At 39.8% G+C, this 20,015-nt stretch overlaps 1 protein-coding gene across 2 annotated transcripts in view; it reads left to right on the plus strand.

Moving 5' to 3' along the window:
* DIAPH3 (diaphanous related formin 3) overlaps positions 1-20,015 on the plus strand; it is a 511,880-nt gene that overhangs the window by 388,781 nt on the left and 103,084 nt on the right. For both annotated transcript variants that reach the window (XM_006090522.3, XM_023755349.1), the window contains 2 exons: positions 13,883-13,978; positions 14,425-14,484. In XM_006090522.3, coding sequence (XP_006090584.1) covers positions 13,883-13,978; positions 14,425-14,484 — 156 coding nt within the window. The remainder of the gene's footprint in view (positions 1-13,882; positions 13,979-14,424; positions 14,485-20,015) is intronic.

Consider the following 20,015-nt stretch of genomic DNA (forward strand, 5'->3'; position numbering starts at 1 on the left):
TTGATTTTTAGAGTTGAAGGGAGAGAGGCAAGGGGGGGGGGGTGGGGAAACCTGGATGAGAGAGAGACACATCAATTGGTTGCCTCCCTTGATCAAGAATAGAATCAGAGACCCTTCGGTGTGCAGGCCCATGCTCTAACCACTGAACCACATCCACATAGCCAGGGCTAATGGATTTTTTTAAGACTAGAGAATCCACCCTGGCTTATGTGGGTTTTGTGGGTTGGAGTGTCCAATCCTGGGTGCAGATTTGATCCCTGGCCCTAGTCACAGGGGGTGTGGTAGGTGGCCAATAGATTTGTCTTACATTGATGTTTCTCTCTCTCTCCCTCCCTCCCTCCCTCCCTCCCCCTCTCCCTCTTTCTCTCCCTCTCCCTCTCCCTCTTCCTGTCCCTCTCCCTCTCCCTTGCCCTGTATCTGTCCTTCCCTTCCTCCCCCCTTCATCTCTCTAAAAATCAATGGAAAAAATATCCTCCAGTGAGGATTACAACACAAAAAAGACGAGAGAATCATCTAAGAATTAAATCTCACTCTTACTCTTTCTTTTACTCTCTCTATAACTGTTTACTATAAGTCATGAAATTATATTCTAACTTATATACAATATAACAAATAGTATAATTATGATTTTACATTCAAACATATCTGTAAAATATTTTTCCACTCAAGCTTTGAAAATATAGCCTTATATAGCAACTAAAAGAATGATCCCGTTGTCTATGCTCGGAGTTCAAAGATAATTGCCACAGGTCCAAGCATATTCAAGGTAGCAGGAAGCGGGTAGCAATGTGTGATGGCTGTCTCAGCTCTTGCAGATGTTCAAGATAAGAAGAGGGAGAGAGGTTATCAATCTATGCCTCTTCTATTCCTAGAAACACCACAGCAGATGTCCACCTATGCTTTACTGGTCAGAAACGCATGACATGCTCCCCACCTCTCACCTACCTTCCATGCAAGTGAACCTCACAATGAGGTTTTAACTTTTCCAGCCTCTGTAGTGGAAGCAGACAAGAGAGTGAATGTGTTACATTGGCCAGGCATATTAGTGCCATATTAGTGCAAAAGAATGGTTATCATAATATCAAAATAATAGCTCATAGTTGTTTGGCCTTACCATGTGTAAGGCACTATTCTAAGCTCTTCACATATATTATCTTACTTAATCTTCACCACAGCCCTTGGAGGTAGATACTGTTATTACATCCATATTATAGTTAAGGAAGTGGCACATAGCTGGTAAGAGTAAGAGTGAGATTTAAGCCCAGCACTTTGATTCTTTGATTTTTGCTTTCACTTGTTCTATTCTAGGAGTGGGGAGGACTGCCTTCTTTGTAAAATATTCTAATTGTTTTCCTTCTAACTTATAACAGGAAATATACTTAATTCAAGCTATGCAAATAGTGAAGAATAGTGGAGGAAAAAAACAAATATTAAAATATTGCTTCTAATATAACATTCCACTATGGTTGAGCGAGTTATTTCATTAAAAGAGAGCTGTTCTACTTATCATTTTATCAGTTAAATCCCAATGAATATTAGCTTTCTAACTCCTCTGACTCAAATTTTTATTTTCATATCTAAATTAAGACAAGTCCAAAGACTTTGCTCTCTGGTTTAAGTGGTATTTTGAGCTTTGTTCTGGAAGTTTACAGGTTGAACCAGGCTACCAAACAAAGCAAATGCAATCTGGTTCCCAGAAGGTCAATAATCAGCAGCGTAGAGTAAGAATTTATATAATTTTGTTAGGGCAACTGTCTCATTTCTTCCAGAAGGAGTTGAATTGTGTGCAGCAGCTGCACACTTCAGTAACTGGAGAAATGGAGCATTTCTTCCCTGTGTCCACTCCAAATTCCAGGTGGTTATCCTTATGTCTCTTACTGCCACTGAAATCACATAAAAAGTGGTGAGACATATTAAGACAAGTGAAATAAGTAAGACAATGAAAGACAGATACTGTATGATTTCACTTAACTTGTGTAATCTAAAGAAAAGAAAAACAAACATTACAAATCAAAACAAACCAAAGTCATCCATACAGAGAACAGATTGGTGATTGCCAGAGGGGAGGCAAGTGGGCAAAATGGGTGAAAGGATCAAGAGGCACCGACTTCCAGGTACAAAACAAATCAGTCATGCTCTATAATGTACAGGATGGTGACCATACGCAATAATATTATATTGGAAAATTTAAGTTGCTAAAGAAAGTAAATCTTAAAAGTTCTCATCACAAGAAAAGATACTTTTTATAATTTTGCATGTTTACAAATAGTAACTAGCCTTATTGTGGTGATCATTTTGCAATATATATAAATACAGCATTATGTTGTACACCTGAAACTAATAAAATATACTTGAATAAAAAAATTTTTGAAGTGCTGAGACTTAATGAAGGTGGTATGTCAGGAGACAAAGGGAGTAAAACAGGAGCTGCGAAACCACATGCAAAATTTACACAGTGGAAAAGGTCACAGGTTGAATACAGTCATTTCTTCCTAAAATCCATTTTACATATTAGTTGCCTTATGGCTTAACTTTAGCTCTCTTTTCTAATCACTATACATACTCTTCCTAAGAGAGCTCACACTCTACCATAATATCATAACTACCACAGCAAAGATGAACTTATACTCAGTTCTTACTATGTACCAGGCACCCTTAAGCATTGCACATGATTTTACCCCCTTTAGTCCTCCCAATAAAGTTGTGAAGTAGGTCTAATTATTACTCACACATTAAAGCTGAGGAAAAAATGAGGGGTAGTAAGGTTAAATACTTTGCCCAAAGTCACAATAATTGTAAATTGAAAAGCCAATATTTAAATGCAGGTTGTTTGAATTCAAAACTTGTAACCATTTCATATGCTTACACTCTTTTGTATAGCAGCAAATATGAGCACTATGCCCCCAAGTTAAGCCTGTCAGTATAACTAGTTCCTCTCCCCCAAATGTTAAATCTATGAATCCATCGGCCTTCTAGACACCTTTAATTACCTGCAGCTGGATACCTTGTGAACATTTCAATTTAATATATCCAAAACCAAATTTCTCTCTAGGCAGGCTCAGCCCCATTCTATCGCCAAACAAAAACGATTCAGCACTTGGTGAATAATCTTATATAATAAAAGGCTAATATGCAAATCGACTGAACAGCGGAACAACAGTCACTATGATGCACACTGACCACCAGGGGGCAGATGCTTAACACAGGAGCTGCCCCCTGGTGGTCAGTGTGCTCCCACAGGGGGAGCAGCACTCAGCCAGAAGGCCAGGCTCACAACTGGCAAGCACAGCGGTGGTGGCGGGAGCCTCTCCTGCCTCCGCTGCAGCGCTAAGGATGTCTGACTGCCGGCTTAGGCCCACTCGCCATGGGACATCCCCTGAGGGCTCCAGACTGCGAGAGGATGCAGGCCAGCCTGAGGGACAGTCCCCCCCCCGCCCCCCCCCCCAAGTGCACTAATTTTGTGCACCAGACCTCTAGTATAATTATATGTCCAGGTGGCCAAGCCAGATACCTGGAAATTAGCCTCAACTTCATTGTTTAATACATCCATGCAGACCAAGAGTTTTCTGTTCTTCCTCCTTTGTCTTTTTCATTTTCACCACTTCCATTCCTCACCTAACACCTGTGATCACAGTTTGTCTAGATTTAAATCACTAAACCTGATGTCTCCTTATTTTCCTTGCCCTCTGTCTTGTCTCTTCTCATATGACCTTTCTAAAGTAGAAATTTGACCATATTTCTTTCTAGCTTAGAATGAGTTCATGGCTCCCTTAAAGCCAAAAGCCAAACTCCATAGCCTGCCTCCTCAGCATTACCTCTCAGCACTCCCCTGACTGGTACCCCGCTCTCCATTCCTACAGACATTTGAGTTCTCCCTAGTATTTCACATCCCTCTGGGAGCTCAGCAGGACTTTCCCTCCTCAAGAAGCTCTGGCAAACCTAAAGCTCTTCTTTAAGTCATCCGGGAGGCCTGTGACTGCAGTCCCTTCTCCCTTTGCCCCATACCAGGTGTCCTTTCTGACCTGGAGATCGCCACCATAATACCCATGCTGTTGTATTATTCCATTTGTTACCTTTCGTCCCCTTATCAGAGGCAAGCAGTTTAGGTCAAGAATCAACCTCTTCCTTTATTTCCTACTCCCTTTCCTCCACTTCTTCCCTTTCCTTAAGCCCCTCCTCCATCTTCATCTTCCTTCCCCTGTCCCTCCTCCTCCTCTTCCTCCTCCTCCACTTCCTCCATTGTCTTTCCTCTCAGGAATATTTTTAAGTTACTTTGTATTAACATAATGTTTGCAAATTCCTAAATGAAGTATAATAGGTTGATAGCATAGTAAAATTTCTCTCAACTTCCTCCCACTTCCCAGAAGCAAACACTTTAAGTTCTTAAGGTTTTTCCCCTAGTATTTACCTCTTCCCTATTTCCAGATAATATGCTTAGATTATTACTTGTCCATTTTAGACATTACCAAGTTCCTGAGAAGTGGTTGAAGACTTAGCTCCCTTATGCCCTCTCCCCACTTGTTCTGTCCTCATATACCCCTTCTCCTTTACCTCTGCTGACTTGATACTGTAATTGTATCACATTTTATGTTCAAAAGAATAGCCAGTATTTATAGTGTTGCAGGTGTGTAAATATTCCTCAGCCCTCCAGTTAGTATTCCATGATTGTTTCCTATTGGACAAGAATGTTATTTCTAGGTTTTATTAATTTGCTTTGTATTTCTGTATATCTGTCACTCTTTTCTCCAAACGCTCTGACAGATCTGTGGGATAAGCAGCATTATTTTTGCAAATGGTCCAACATAGCACATTTGCTTTCAGTTCCTTGGCCACAGTTCTCTCCTCTAGCCCAATTTTCTCCCATTCTATCTGAACTGGCCTCTCTGGGCCTAGGACACAAGTTCCATGCCGAGATTTTGCACTGTGCTGTTTCATCCCTCCCCTTTTCTGATTTCCTTGTTTATCTTTTTCTTTCTTGTTTTGCAAAGGTTACACCTTCCTGTAGCTATCTAAGAATGAGTGCATATAGAACCTTTTAGGATCTTCTCTGTATCCATAGTTATCTGCAATTTCAGTGTTGTACCTTGGCTTGGGGAAGATGTAATTAAAAAAAAGAATATTCTGTACCATATCACTCCCTTATCTCCTGCTTAATGTATTTAGGTGGTTCTCAAGATGCTATCTCTCTGGATGCAGTCATTTGTCCTTCCAGAGTTTTTCTTGCACCTATGAAACAAAGGGAAAGTCTTGCTACTATTTCCAAGGCCTTTCTCAGGGTCTGGTCCATCATTCTGAATGAGTATTTTTTGTAATATCAAAATGATTCCTTGGCATAATACTATCCCGGTCCCTCCATGTTGTCTCAAAGGGTAAGAGATCCTTCTTTTTTACAGCTACATAGTATTCCATTGTATAAATATACCACATCTGATGAGTACTTGGGCTGTTTCCAGATCTTAGCTATTGTAAATAATTCTGCTATGACCATAGGGGTGCATATATTCTTTCTGATTGGTGTTTCAGGATTCTTGGGATATATTCCAAGAAGTGGGATCACTAGGTCAAATGGCAGTTCCATTTTTAATTTTTTGAGGAAACTCCACACTGTTTTCCATAGTGGTTGCACTAGTCTGCATTCCCACCAACAGTACAAGAGGATTCCTTTTTCTCCACATCCTCGACAGCACTTGCTGTTTGTTGATTTATTGATGGTAGCCATTCTGGCAGGTGTGAGGTGGTACCTCATTGTTTTAATTTGCATCTCTCTGGTGATTAGTGACATTGAACATCCTATACTAATAAAAGACAAACATGCAAATTGACCATACTTTCGCTATGCCTTGAGCCACGCCCACCAGCCAATCAGAGCGACTGTATGCAAATTAACCCAACCAAGATGGTGGCCGGCAGCCACAGAGCTGGAGCAAGCAGGAGGCTTGCTTGCTCCAGTGATGGAGGAAGCCAAGGTTCCCCGCCTGCCGCGCCCCGGCTCTGAGCTCCACTGAAAGCAACAAAGTTTCAATTACTGAAGGTAAACAAACCCCAGATACCTGCTTTCAGCCAGCCGTGGCAACGGAGCTGGAGCGAGCAGGAGTGGGTTGCCCCTGGCGATGGAGGAAGCCAAGCTTTCCGCAGGCCTCCGCTAAAGGCAACAAAATTTCAATTATAGAAGGTAAATAAATCCCAGAATAAAAAAAGAAAAAAGAAAAAAAGGAGAGGCTGGGAGGTTACATCACCAGGGTGCTTGGCCAGCCTGAATACGGCCCTCAGCCCCTCACCCAGACTGGCCAGGCACCCCAGTGGGGACCCCCCACCCTAAAGGGGGTGTAGCCAGCCTGAAAACAGCCATCAGGCCCTCACCCAGGCTGGCCAAACCTCCATGGGGTGAGGGTCCCCACTGGGGTGGACATCCTCCGAGGGGTCCCACACTGCAAGAGGGCATAGGCCAGACTGAGGGCACCGGGCCTCTAGTTTTTCATATCTCTCTTGGCCATTTGTATGTCCTCTTTGGAGAAGTGTCTATTTAGGTCCTCTGTGCATTTTTAAATTGGATTATTTGTATAAATACTGTATATATTTTGTCAATTAACCCTTTATCAGATGTATCATTGGGAAAAATGTTCTCCCAGTGGGCTCCCTTTTCATTTTGATGCTGGTTTCTTTTTCTGTGCAGACACTTTTTACTTTGATGTAGTCCCATTTGTTAAATTTTTTTGTTTCATTTGTCATAGGCGTTGAGTCAGTAAAAATTCTGCTAAGTGAAATAAGCCAGTCAGAGAAAGATAAATATCATATGATCTCACTTACATGTGGAATCTGATGGAACAAAATAAACTGATGAACAAAATAGATCCTGAGACATGGAAGCATGCAACGGATTGGCAATTCTTAGAGGGAAAGTTGGGGGTGGGGAGATTAACCAAAGAATTTATATGCATAACCCATGTACACAGATAATAGTGCAGTGAAGGCCTGAGGAGAGGGCTGGAGTGACAAGGAGGGAGTCAGTGGTGGGAGGGGATAAGGGGAATATCTGTAATACTTTCAACAATAAAGATAATTTAAAGAAAAAGAAAAGAACTTCCAAAAATACTGCCCAATTTTTGTCTGAATTTGAGACCAGAATTTTCAGTTTACTTCCAGAAGTTATCTGGAGGTACCTGTTAGCACCTTGCACTCACATGTCCAAAAGGAAACTCATTATCTTCCCCAACATTATCCCCCATCAAACTCAATATTATTTTTTAAGTTTTTATATTTTCTTTCTCCAGTCATATGCCCCAAGGACCTCAAATGTGTCTGACTGACTCCTTCACTTCCTGTCTGTCCCCTCATCCCATTGATTCAGCTTGAGAAATATCCTCAGCTCTTACCTTCTCCATTTCACTGCGACTTCTAAAAATACTATTTACGAATTAAAGCAGGTGCTGTGTTATTCAGACATAGCAAAGCTTTGACTATTGCAGTTAGTCTATTTATTTAAAACAGTTTCACAGCAGGAGAGAGGCTATAAATATTTTTAACATAAATTGACTTGCAGTTAGAGAAATTGAATTCTAGTCTATAATAAAAATGGCTAATTTTCATTTCTCTGGTTTGTATTAGAATAATGCAAATATGAATCATTTAAATGCTCTACTATACCTCACTTTTGTTTTTACTCACATAGTTGCCTTTGTACCAGCCCTTCTTTCTGCCAGGTATGCTGTTCGCTCCCGAGTCCCTGCAGTGCTCCCTCCTGCCTGTGTGTCAGGTCATCACTCAACAGGAAGCCTCACATCCCCTTGGTTCTTGTAGATCCCTCCCATGTGTGTAGCACTTCTTGCTCCTTTTGAACAGAACACATTTGTTAACTCTTGGTGTCTAGATATCCTTAGTGCTTAGTAGTCCTGGTATAGAGTAGGTGTCCAGTAAACATGTGTGGAATGAATATTCCAAATGCATTTTTAACATTTGGAAAAATCCTGTCATTATATCTCTTCACCTTACACACTGGATTATGTTAAGGCTCTATTTGTACTTTCAGTTAGAATTTCCCTTAGAAATTGTGTTATATATTACTAGAAGCCTGTTGCAGGAGGATTCCTGCAAGTCCAGGCTGGGCGGGGGGCTTAGGCGGCCCATTCGCGGTGCCACCCAGGGCCGCACACAGGGGTCCCGGCTGGGGGCAGGGCTTAGGCGTCCCTTTCGCGCCGCCAAGCCCCACTGCCGCCCAGGGCCGCCCACGGGGGTCCCAGCTGGGTGCGGGGCTTAGGCGGCCCGCCACCCAGGGCCACACACGGGGGTCCCGGCTGGGGGCGGGGCTTAGGCGGCACACGGGACCCGGATGGCGGCTCGAGCTGGCCCGCCCTGCCTGCAGTATGCAAATTAACCACCATCTTTGTTGGTGGTTAATTTGCATATCGCGCTGATTAGCCAATGGGAGGCGTAGCAAAGGTAAGGTCAATTACCATGTTTGTCTATTATTAGATAGGATGTCCTTTAGTAAGGACATAATCAAGTACACTATAGATTTATTTAATTTATAATGTGTCTAAGGCAGTGCTTGAAAGATAATAAGAGGCATTCATAAACTTCCTAAAGCACTATGACATTCATTTATGAATTTATTTCTCTACATTTTTATATCATCTAGCAATTTACCATGTGCTTTTATTTCTATTACCTCGTGTGATCCTCTTATTAATGCTAAGACAAGTATGGTCTCTGTTACACATATCAGGAATGGTTATGACACTAGGCTGGTGTCACGCAGATAGTTAGTTGAGAGCTCAGACTAGAATTAGCAGGTGTTCTTAGGTATTGTATTCTTTCCATTATGCATGTGGTCGTGAAGGCCAAGAAAGGCCATCAGCTCTGGAGGCAAGAGCAGAGGTAGAGGTTCAGGTGGAGGGTGATGGACGGATTAGAGGATGTTTGGGGAGAGTCACAGGCAGTTGTCTTTAAAACTGAATAATAGGTTGGAAGTAAGAGATAAGATTAGAAGAGCAATTAGAATCAGTGTCGGGAGCAAGTGAAAGAGATGGGACTTTATATTGTGGGATGTGAGAGATATTAAAAATGTGTGACTGGATGATTGAAGATTATAACTCTCCTTTAGGTCTTATCAGTACTGTATGAGATTCATTAAAATGAGGGAGAAACTAGAAGCAGTGTGACTCTGGGCAACTCATGTGGTATTTCAGGTAAAACATAACTCAGTTCTCGACCACCAACACAAAAAGTTTACTCAGAAAAAGCAATGGATCAATTCATGAGATACTTGGGAATGTGCATTAACAAAGTTTGTCAGCTGAATGGATGTCTGCGACAGAGAAAAGGAAGAAAAGCTGTGTGTTGCTTACAAGGTGGTGGGAATGGGCCTCTACTATGTCCCTGCCCTATCTTCATCTATGACCTTCATTCTCCTGCGCAATTATTCCCCCTGGCTGACTATATTGTGCCACATTTGTTAGTATAGCCAACATGTCGTAATGAACACTTTCTGTAATACTAGCCTTGTGGTAGGCATTAAATGTAAGTGAACAGCACAATCCCTGCTCGGGAACTCAACATCTGGGGGTAGACACTGTTAAGTAAACAAAATTGTAAAGGATCTATTGTTCTGGGTACCGCATGCCATCAGGACACACAGGGCCACCCAGTTCAGCCTGCATAGGTCAGGAAAGGACTCTCAGTTATCCATCTTGAAGGAGAAGAATGAGAGAGCTTGGTGAAGAAAGTAAGAAGGATGCTTTGTGTAGAGAGGACAGCATATTCAAAGGTGTAAACTAGGGAGCATGGAACTGTTGTAAGCTGTTGATGAGCCTGAAAGTGTCAGCATCTACCTCCTAAGAGCAGTGGGATGCCCCTGCCTGTCCGTGATGTAATTATCACACTCAGGTATCTCAACATTGGTACAGTTTAATTCTTTAATATCGAGTGCACTGTAAAATTTCTCTGGTTATCTTAATAATGTCATTATAACCTTTTCATTTTTCAAGAGCTCATCAAAGATTGTGTGATACATTTACTTGTCATGTCTCTTTAATCTTTAATCTAGAACAGTGCCCTAACCTCTTTCTTTTCATTTTTCTCTTGGCCATTCATGATATTGATGATTTTTAAGAACCAATGTGATTTTAGTTATGTGGAATATAGAGAACAAAATAAACGAACAAAAAAAAGTTGTAACAGATTCAGACACAGACACTGGACTGGTGGTTGCCAGAGTGGGGGAGGGTTGGGGAATTGGGTGAAAGAGGTGAAGGAATTAAGAAGTACAAATTGGTAGTTACAGAATAGTCATGGGATGTAAAGTACAGCATAGGGAATATACTCAATAATCCTATATAATAAAGAACTAATATGCAAATGGCTATCACGCCCTCGTGCCCTGTCGCTGGGGCTGGGAGAACTGAGGCTGGGCTGGGGGACCTGAGGCCGCGCCCCCTGCGCCAGGGACGGAGGACCGGAGGCTGGGCTGGGGGACCTGAGGCTGCGTCCCCCGCCCGGTGAGGCTTGACAGGGGACCTGAGGCTGTGCCCCCTGCCCTGCGGGGCTTGACGCGGGGGGCGACCGGCGGGTGTGGGTCTCGCGTGATTTCAAGGCGCACGTGGGTGGGTGGGGACTTGACTCTGGGTCCTGCGGCACGCCTCAGGCTCTGACAGGAGAGGGATTTTCATATACATTTTACTAATTTTCTTTCAGCTCTGAGACTTCTATTATAGAGAAAGGGCAAATAGCAATATTAAAATATTTCCCTTTTAATGTGCACAAATTTTGTGCACTGGGCCACTAATCTATATAATAAAAGCCTAAGCAACTGTTACAGTAGAACAACCAGAATGACCAGTCACTATGATGCGCACTGACCACCAGGGGGCAGACGGTCAATGCAGGAGCTGCCCCCTGGTAGTCATTGCACTCCCATAGGGGGAGCACCACTCAGCCAGAAGCCAGGCTCACAGCTGGTGAGCGCAGTGGTGGTGGCAGGTAGCAGGACTAAGTTGTCAGTTGGATATCCCCCCGAGGGGTCCTGTACTCTCCCCTCCTCTCCCCAGTGCACGAATTTTGTGCACCAGGCTTCTAGTGTTGTTATAACTATGTATGTTGCCAGGGGGGTATCGGAAATATTGAGGGGAACATTTTGTAAAGTGTTCTAACCACTATACTGTATGTTTGAAACCAATACAAAATAATGCTGAAAGTATGCTGTAATTGAAAAAATAAGTAAATTGAAAATGTTAAAAAATAAAAGAGCTTAGGTCAGGTATTTCACAGAATGTTTCTCACTCAGGATTTGTCTGATTGTTTCTTCCCATTTAGATTCAGGTTAAGTACAATTGTGCAAACTATTACATATGTTATGTTGTGTCTGCCTCAGTGCATCACTTCAGAAGGCAGTTGTCAGCATATACCATTGTTGTGATGTCAGATTTGATTATTTGGGTAAGGTGATATCTGCCAGATTTCTCCATGTCCTATTCCCCCTCAGCCTTATAGAGATTGGGGTTTTGTTGTTGTTTTAAATTTTTCCTTTATTGATTTTTAGAGAGAGAGGAAGGGAGAAGGCTAGAGAGATAGAATGAGAGAAACATCATCCATCGGCTGCCTCCTCCATGCCCCCTACTGGGGATTGAGTGACCTGGAATTGAGCTGGTGACCTCTTGGTTCCAGGATTGATGCTCAACTGCTGAGCCACACCTGCTGGGCAAGATTGGTTTTTGTAACCATTGATGATTTCTGGCAGAATCTGTTTTTACTGTGAGCTGTAATGTGGTGGTTTTCCTATTTCACTCATATCTGTCTCCCTTGTATTAATGGAGCTCAGCCCTCTTTATATCTATGACATCTACTAGTTCCCAGTCTTCTTTAAAGGAGAGTTTTCTCTTGCTCCACGTTTATTATTTATTATTTTAGTGTCAATATAGATGCATGCTTGTGTTCCTCTTTCCAGTGTGTAATAATCCATTATTACTTATCCAGTGCTCAAAGTGTCCTTTATTTATCTAATTCTGTCTGGCTCCTCTGCCCTTTGGCACATGCCTATCTGTCCTTGAGCACTTGTTTTCTGGCAGAACAGTATGTTCCTGACTCATTTCACAATATCTTCTTCTCAGCCCTAAAATCAGTCATTTTCCTAAGTATTCTGGTTCCTGTTAGCAAGTAATGAGACTTAGACACCAAGTTCCAAGGGGTAGGTGTGCACGTTGCTTATGCATTATCATTACTTTTGGGCTCTTTGGGGCCACAAAGTGAGGAAAACTATTTTTTAAAACCTTGAGCATATATGGTACATTTAAGTCTAATCTATCACTTCATAGCTCTTCCTCTCCTTCTACCATTTTATGTTTGAATTCCCTTTCCCTCAGTGAGCACCCCTGTTGCCACCAACATTTTTACCCATCTGTTCCATCTTACCATATACACATAAGAATTTCAGAATGACTATATCAATGCCACTACCAATAGCAAACTTACTAAGGAAAATTCACATTTTCTTTGTAGTTCTTTTTCCCCTTAAAATGCATGCCATTTATCTCATATTTGCTTTTTAGATTTTTAAAATGTTTCCTTTTACTAATGAAATATATTCAAAACCTTAAATAGTTGGCATTACCTATAGTTCTTTCTAGGAAAAACATACTTGAGTTTGAGTATAAATATTAAAAAATAGGTAGGTAGTTACTAATTGAAGTGTCTGAACTATTTAATGTGTTTTAATTAAAATAGCCATAAAGCCACTTGAGAATTAAAATCACATGTAAATTAATAATCTCCAAATGCTCTATTTATCACCCATTTTTTTATTACACCTACAAAGTTTAGTACTTTTCTAAGAATATAAATTAGAACCAGATGGAAAAGCGGTTGATGCACATTTATATATCTGTTTGTAAATTGTGTTTTATTTGTATTCTGTATTCATTTGTCATCTCACCTGTCCTCTATCAAGAGATAGCATCTCAAAAAAAGAAAAAAAGAAAAGAAAGAAAAATTCCAGAGAAAAATAGTTTTCTATTACTTTAGACATAACTATGTACCAGCCATACAAATTCACAGAAAATGCTTGCTAGTAAACTCTAAGGCACCAAAAGAGTTGGTATTTCAGTTGGGCAAGTAGTGTTGTTGAAGCTTTTTTTCTGCTTTCTTTAAATAATATTTAACATGGACAACTAGAAGTAGCTATGGTTTCAAGAAAATTTGATATTAATAGAGAGAAATGGCCCTACAATTGCATCATTAATCATATACAGAATATCAACTTAAACTAATCATAATGTGGTTCAGTCCTTTAGATTTTGAAATCCTCCATTTGTTTTTTATTATAGAAGACAAACTTTCCATACATTCTGTAAAAATTTATAGTGATTGTTGTATGTCACTAAAGTTAGAGGATAATTATCCTCTGATATTAACAATCAGTTGTTGGAATCATGTTCTCAAAAGTTAGCATGGAAATACAATTTTGTGCAATAGCTTTAGACAGCAGAATATCAATAACACCAGCAAAAGCACTCCCACACCTGGTCGATTTTAGAACTAAAGCTGATGCTTTGAAAATAACCCATTTCTACAAGGGAAATGTTATTTATTATAACCCAAGACACAGATATGATGAGAACCACATTCTCTTTGAAGTTATCGTGCCACTGGCCTATAAAAGCAGCGCTCCGAAGTGAATCAATGGGACTCAGTCCTCTGTGGTGGACAGTAGCACAGGCACTAATGAGACAGATTTCATTAAAAGCTATTTGATTTATGAGAGAGGTAAAGTCCTATCATATTTTGAAATTGCTGGCTTAGTCCTAGCATCTGATCTTATTTCCCCTACCATCACCATCACGGTTTCTGTGTATGCTTGACATTGCTATGGTAACCCCGGCATCTCTTCTCACAGAGGGTGATGAGACAGGAGTGATGGATAGTCTGCTGGAGGCCTTGCAGTCCGGGGCTGCCTTCCGCGATCGAAGAAAAAGGACACCGAAGCCAAAAGGTGAACGTTATTCTTGTTTCATGTTACTTTCTAGGGAACTACCACAAAGAACAACCCTTTTATATTTTTTAATTCTTTTAAAGTCATGTGTCAAGAATGTAGTGCCGTGGGCAACCACTCCTCAGAAGTTTCATAAGTTTTCTTAATCCTTCCCTTGCGATGACAAATGTCAGAGAGAAAAGCATTCCAGTTGGCCAGTGTCAGTAGCACATTACAAATCAATGCACTGAACCTAGGAAATCCTGATTAGTGTGACAAGTCTCAGCTGAAGAACCATATGTACTTCATCCCAGTGGAGTTCACAGTAGTATAATTAAATGCGAAGTAAAAGTCATAACATTATTGCTTTGCTTCTAGATATACTTAAACTTGGAAAATATACTGTTACACTTCTTGAGATGAACAGACCTCTATATTAAACTTCTTTTATATTTTTGTTTTAACAGATATTCGGCAGAGTCTCAGTCCCATGTCTCAGAGGCCTGTTCTGAAAGTTTGTAACCATGGTAATAAACAGTATTCATAAATTGCACATTCTTCTTATCCGCTTTTATCCCATTGATCTGTGATTTCAGTAGACTGCTGTGAAGTTCTCAAGTTCCAATATAACTATAATAGTAAAAACGTGTGGATCTACACATTTGTTATAGATTGTATACTCAGATTCTGCCGTCTGACAGTATTGCCTGAGCTAGTGTCTAGAGTTCTTCTTTCAGGTCTTGAGTGAATTTTTTTATTATTTGAAATTACTTCACACATTTCTGATCAGTGTTGTCCAGTGTATTCTTTCAAAAGCATTGTGCTTTCATAATACTATTTTGAGTAGTGGATTTACTTTACATGGAGATGCAATTTGAAATGTTGAATTGTTACCTATTTTACTCTATGACATTTGCCAGTAGAGTTTGAAATACTATGACCAGCATTTTGACAAAATCATTAATGCAGATGAGCTTCATGTGATATTATTATGGATGGATGTGCTAGAATCACTGAAAAGAAGGTGAGTTAACTTAGTCTTGTATTTATGAGATTGAATTCTTTCAGAAATCTCTACCCAACTGCTGCACACCAGTCTCAAGGTGCCGGTTTGTGTTGATTGGATTTTACTTACTTTATTTCCCTTTTTCTCACTGTTATGTACTATGGGGTTCTGCTGACCTCTCTTAGTCAAAACGTAATTCACCCATTGTGATTGCCATTTCCTCAGGGTGAGAGTGTCACCAACTTCACCAGATTTATAAATGGAAAAATACTTGACATATTGCATTCAAGGGTGCTTTGGGGTGCAGATGAGTTAAGTAGTTACGTTTTAGCACTAATGTGTAATGCATGAGTAGAGAAACATGTCAAATTTTTAAGAGAGTCTGATATAATTATGAGGTAAGTAGTAAAAGACATGGTTATAATGATCTCTTAATAGCTGTGTAGATCCCTACTGCTCAAGGTAAAGTACATATAATAGATGCTTAATAAAGAAGAAAGGTGAAACCCTGCAGCAAAATTTTACATAGATCTTTTGACATTTTTCAACGGTAAGTTTTTGTTGTTGTTTTGCCTTCTCCTGCTCTAATAGTAAAAAAGAATTGTAAGAAATCAGATAAATTTGTTGTGGATCATTAATTCCTAATTGGGGTTTACGGTTTGGAGTTATTGTGACATTCGAAATAATGGCAAACAGTGTAGAGGACAGTGTTTCCCTGGACCTCATAGATAATGTGTTTCATAGATGAATACATGGAAACTAAAAACTTCTCAAAACTATACAGCTAGTTATTGACACAGCTATGGCCATGATACAGTTCTGATTTCCACCGCATTTCTCTTTTGATTATATATAGATACTTTGGTTATTTTTTATTAGTAGTAAAATAAACAATGCAGCCCACATTGTAAGTCATTAAAGCACCATAGGCAACACAATGGTCATGATAAGATTATAATGGCATATTTGAACCCCTGCCATGCTTAATTTTAAGTAAGTATTTTAGGTGTAATGTAGGGGGAAGTTATTTAAGGTAAATTTGTGCACTGGCCTCAGGGACCCAGTCCTTCTGTGACTGTCATGCTAGGAAAGTGTCCGGGCTCCTGTAAATTACATATAAATTGTGATGTTTCAATCCATTTCGTAAAAGCAAATGAGCATTGCATTTTCATCTTTCCTAAACCTGATATGTACTATCTGAAGTCCTAAGGCTATTGTGATAATTAAGCTAGTAGGTTATAGAGCTAGCCAAAGGAGATATAACACAAATATCAAATTCTCTGTTGTAATATAAATGTAGTGGGTTGACATGTTTTTGAAACTTAATTTTTTATTTATATTTCTGCTGTGTTTTTGCTTCACATTTTAAGCAAGTGAGAACAAATCCAAATTACCAAATTAATCTTTAAGAACAGTATGTATAAAGATACATTTATTAGACTGGATGTTGAAAAATGAAGAATATGGTAAGGAATATTGCAACAAGGATCATGATTATTTTTATAAAAAGATGAAATTTCAAGTCTATTTGTAATCTATTTCTAAAAATTACTTATTTTCATTGAAAACTGAACAATGTGATTGAAATGTAACACATAACCCCTTTTACTTTTTAATTTGTTTTCATATACTTAAACAAAACTAGTGTCTGATACTTATACTTTCTACAAATATATAGTAGTTGATAGTATGTTGTAAACTGTTATTAAAAGATTATAAAATTTTCTGCAGGGTTATTACATGCCAAGCACTATGCTGAATGTTTCATACACATCCCATTTAAGCTTTTCAGTACTCCTATCAAATAGTCACTACTTTAGTCTCCATTTTATAGTTGAAAATAACCAAGGATTAAACAGGTCTGATAGTTTGCTTAAGGTCCTGCAGTCAAATTTCAGCCCTGGGCCTGTCTGGTTCTTAATCTCTCTGCCATGGCGTGCTCTGAATGCAGCTTTTTTTTTTTTTAATATATTTTATTGATTTTTTACAGAGAGGAAGGGAGAGGGAGAGAGAGTTAGAAATGTCGATGAGAGAGAAACATCAATCAGCTGCCTCCTGCACACCCCCTACTGGGGATGTGCCCGCAACCAAGGTACATGCCCTTGACAGGAATCGAACATGGGAACCTTCAGTCTGCAGGCCGATGCTCTATCCACTGAGCCAAACTGGTTAGGGCAGAATGCAGCTTTTGAATCATACCTGTTGTTCCCATCCTTGAGCCGATGCATATGTGTACATTTTTTTTCTCACGATATAAGGTTGAACTGTTGATAAACCTCTCTGAGGTTTCCGGCCTCTGGTATGTCTAGTCTCTTATTCCCAGATTGAACCACTAGGTAGTACTCTTTTCCTCATGTGAGGCTGGAAGAGGAAAAGAGTACCACCTCCTGGAATTATGAACACTTTTTATTCCTTCAATAAACTCTATATCCAAGCATCTATATTAATTAAAATAAGTGCATACTCTGTTAGAAAGATCATAGATGGTTTACATTTTATATATATCTATATATATCATATTTATTTTACAATTAGAAAATCCTGGCAAAGTATCCTCTGAGACCTTGGTGTGTGTGTGTGTATGTGTATATGTATATGTGTATATATATATATACACACATATATATATATATATATATATATATATATACACACACACACACACACACACACATATACACAAAAGATGGCCTCAAGCATTCTAACTTCTGCCAATTTCAAAAGCACAGAATATACATACGAGTAACTCAGCCCTTGTGCTGTGATCCAAACCTCTAGCAAAAATACTATGGTTAAAGCCTTTACCTGTTTTATCTTGTTTTACCTGTTAATGTCTGGGCAGAAAAAAGTGTTTGGTATTTTTCCTTGCTAAATCTTCGTTCATTAACTTAGCAAATTTATTAAACACTTGCTAGGCATTTAAGATATAGAGATACCGTCTAAGAATTCACCATCCAGTGGGAAGATAGATAAGTAATAATTCTCATACCTGTATATTTGCTTAATGCTGAGTTAGGGGTAACACACAGAGTGTGGGCGAGTATCAAGAAGTCTGAAAGACCAATCTAGACCTGGCTTCTAGAAGGACCTGAAATCCAAGCTGAGTTTTGAGAAATGAGTAGAAATAAGGCCAAAAAACCCGAGGACAAGGGTGAGCCAACAAAGCAGCCTCACGTACGTACTTTCTCAAGAGGTCCTTTCCTTTACAGGGCCATTCTGGTCCCTGTAAAACCATGTGCTCTTATTCTCACAGATTATTAGATAACATAATAATAATACTCATATTAGCACCCTAATCTTTCCCATTTTATAATATTCATTTCCCTAAAAATGTTCTTATTCAATGTCTGTCACATTGCTCATGAGCTCCTTCAGGGAGCATGCAAGGCAATGAAGGAGGGTGTCTGTCTGATCTACTGGTGTGACCCCAGTACTTAGCTGGGTTAATGCCTGATACATGGATGTTTAGTAAAAATGTACTGAATGAACAGTCATTTTTAGGTTTAGGCTTGAATTGGACAATTAATGTATATTGAGCAAAATCAGATCTCTCAGTATTACCCAAATACTTAGGATTAATATGCAATTACTGAAGCTTAGGCTGTGAACACAATTAATCCCTCTCATCTCCCTAAAATGGTATCTGAAGGAGGTCCTTGATCATCACCGGTCTAGGCTTCAAAAGGTTGTTAGATCAAATGAGGAAGGTGTGGTTTAATCTTGATTGGATTATTCACTCCTGAGAAATGGAGGGTTACTTATGAGTTAAGTTTTTCCCTTTGTTGTTTAAGTAACGTTTAACAACAGTAAATAAAAGAAAGCATCTGTTAATGAGTACAGGACATTATCTCATTTCTTTACTCAATACAGTGCATTCCAGACTTAAAGATTTTTCTATAGTCTGTAGAAAATAATAAAATTTCCTTTTAAGTCAAGATAATCTAAGTATTAATGCGTTTTTATAAAGTTCATACCTTATTTGGATGTTGCCAAATCAACTGGCCTAATTGAAAATAAAGGACCAGATAGGAGGAAAGTATATCAAGAGTCTAATGCCAGACCAAGAATTTGAACTGTTGAGATTTCTGAGCAAGAAAATGACAGGTCTGTTCTGACTAGAGTGGCTCAGTTGGTTGGTTGTCATCCGGTGCATCAAACGGTTTTGGTTCCATTTTCAGTCAGGGCACATGCCTGGGTAGTGGGCTCAATCCCCAGTAGAGGGCATGCAGGAAGCAGCTGATCAATGTTTTGCTCTCACATCAATCTTTTCTTTCTGTTTCCTCCTCCTCCTCCTCCTCCTCCTCCTCCTCCTCCTCCTCCTCCTCCTCTTCCTCCTCCTCCTCTCCCTTGTCCTCCTCCTCCTCCTTCTCCTCTCCCTGTCTCTCTAAAAATCAATAAAACATCTTAAGAAACAAAAAAGAAAATGGCAGGTCTGAGCAGTTTGTATGGAACTGAAGTGACAACCTTCTGAGAGGAAAGACCTGAAAAGACTATAGGTACCTTGATGCTGACATGGGTTGGCTGCAGGGGATTAGGAAAGAGTCAAAGACTGTTTTACGGATTGAGGAAGGAAGCCAGGTGTAGAGCTCTGGGCTGAGACCCTCACAGAGAGTTGCTAAGGCTGCATAAGCAAATGAGTTATCTAAAGGAAAATATTCAAACTTAGAGAATGGTAAACCAAGGGCTAAAACCTTAGGATTGAACCAAGGTGAATGGTGAAGTGAGTGAGAGGCAGAAAATGATGAAGAAATGGAGGGAGATTATATAATAATGGAGCCTACATTATGGTTGAAAGAAGACTTTCAAGGAATTATTTTTCTCATTCTTTTTCTTCTGTTGTTTGTTTCTTTCTTTCTCTGTACAACTCAGTGGTATACCACTGAGTGACTAGTGTTCCTCTCTTCTACTCTCTTCAGGACATCTCTTCGCCTGTGTGCTAGATGGACTGCAAACATCTGTGACAAAGATGTCTCACCTCATGCTGCTTCTCCCTGAATCTGATTACATCCTTGTTAGATGGTTTCTTTATATTAAGTAGTACAGTGGAATATT

This window comes from Myotis lucifugus, unplaced genomic scaffold (assembly GCF_000147115.1).
Source record: "Myotis lucifugus unplaced genomic scaffold, Myoluc2.0 scaffold_74, whole genome shotgun sequence".
In the NCBI taxonomy this organism is placed as follows: domain Eukaryota; kingdom Metazoa; phylum Chordata; class Mammalia; order Chiroptera; family Vespertilionidae; genus Myotis; species Myotis lucifugus.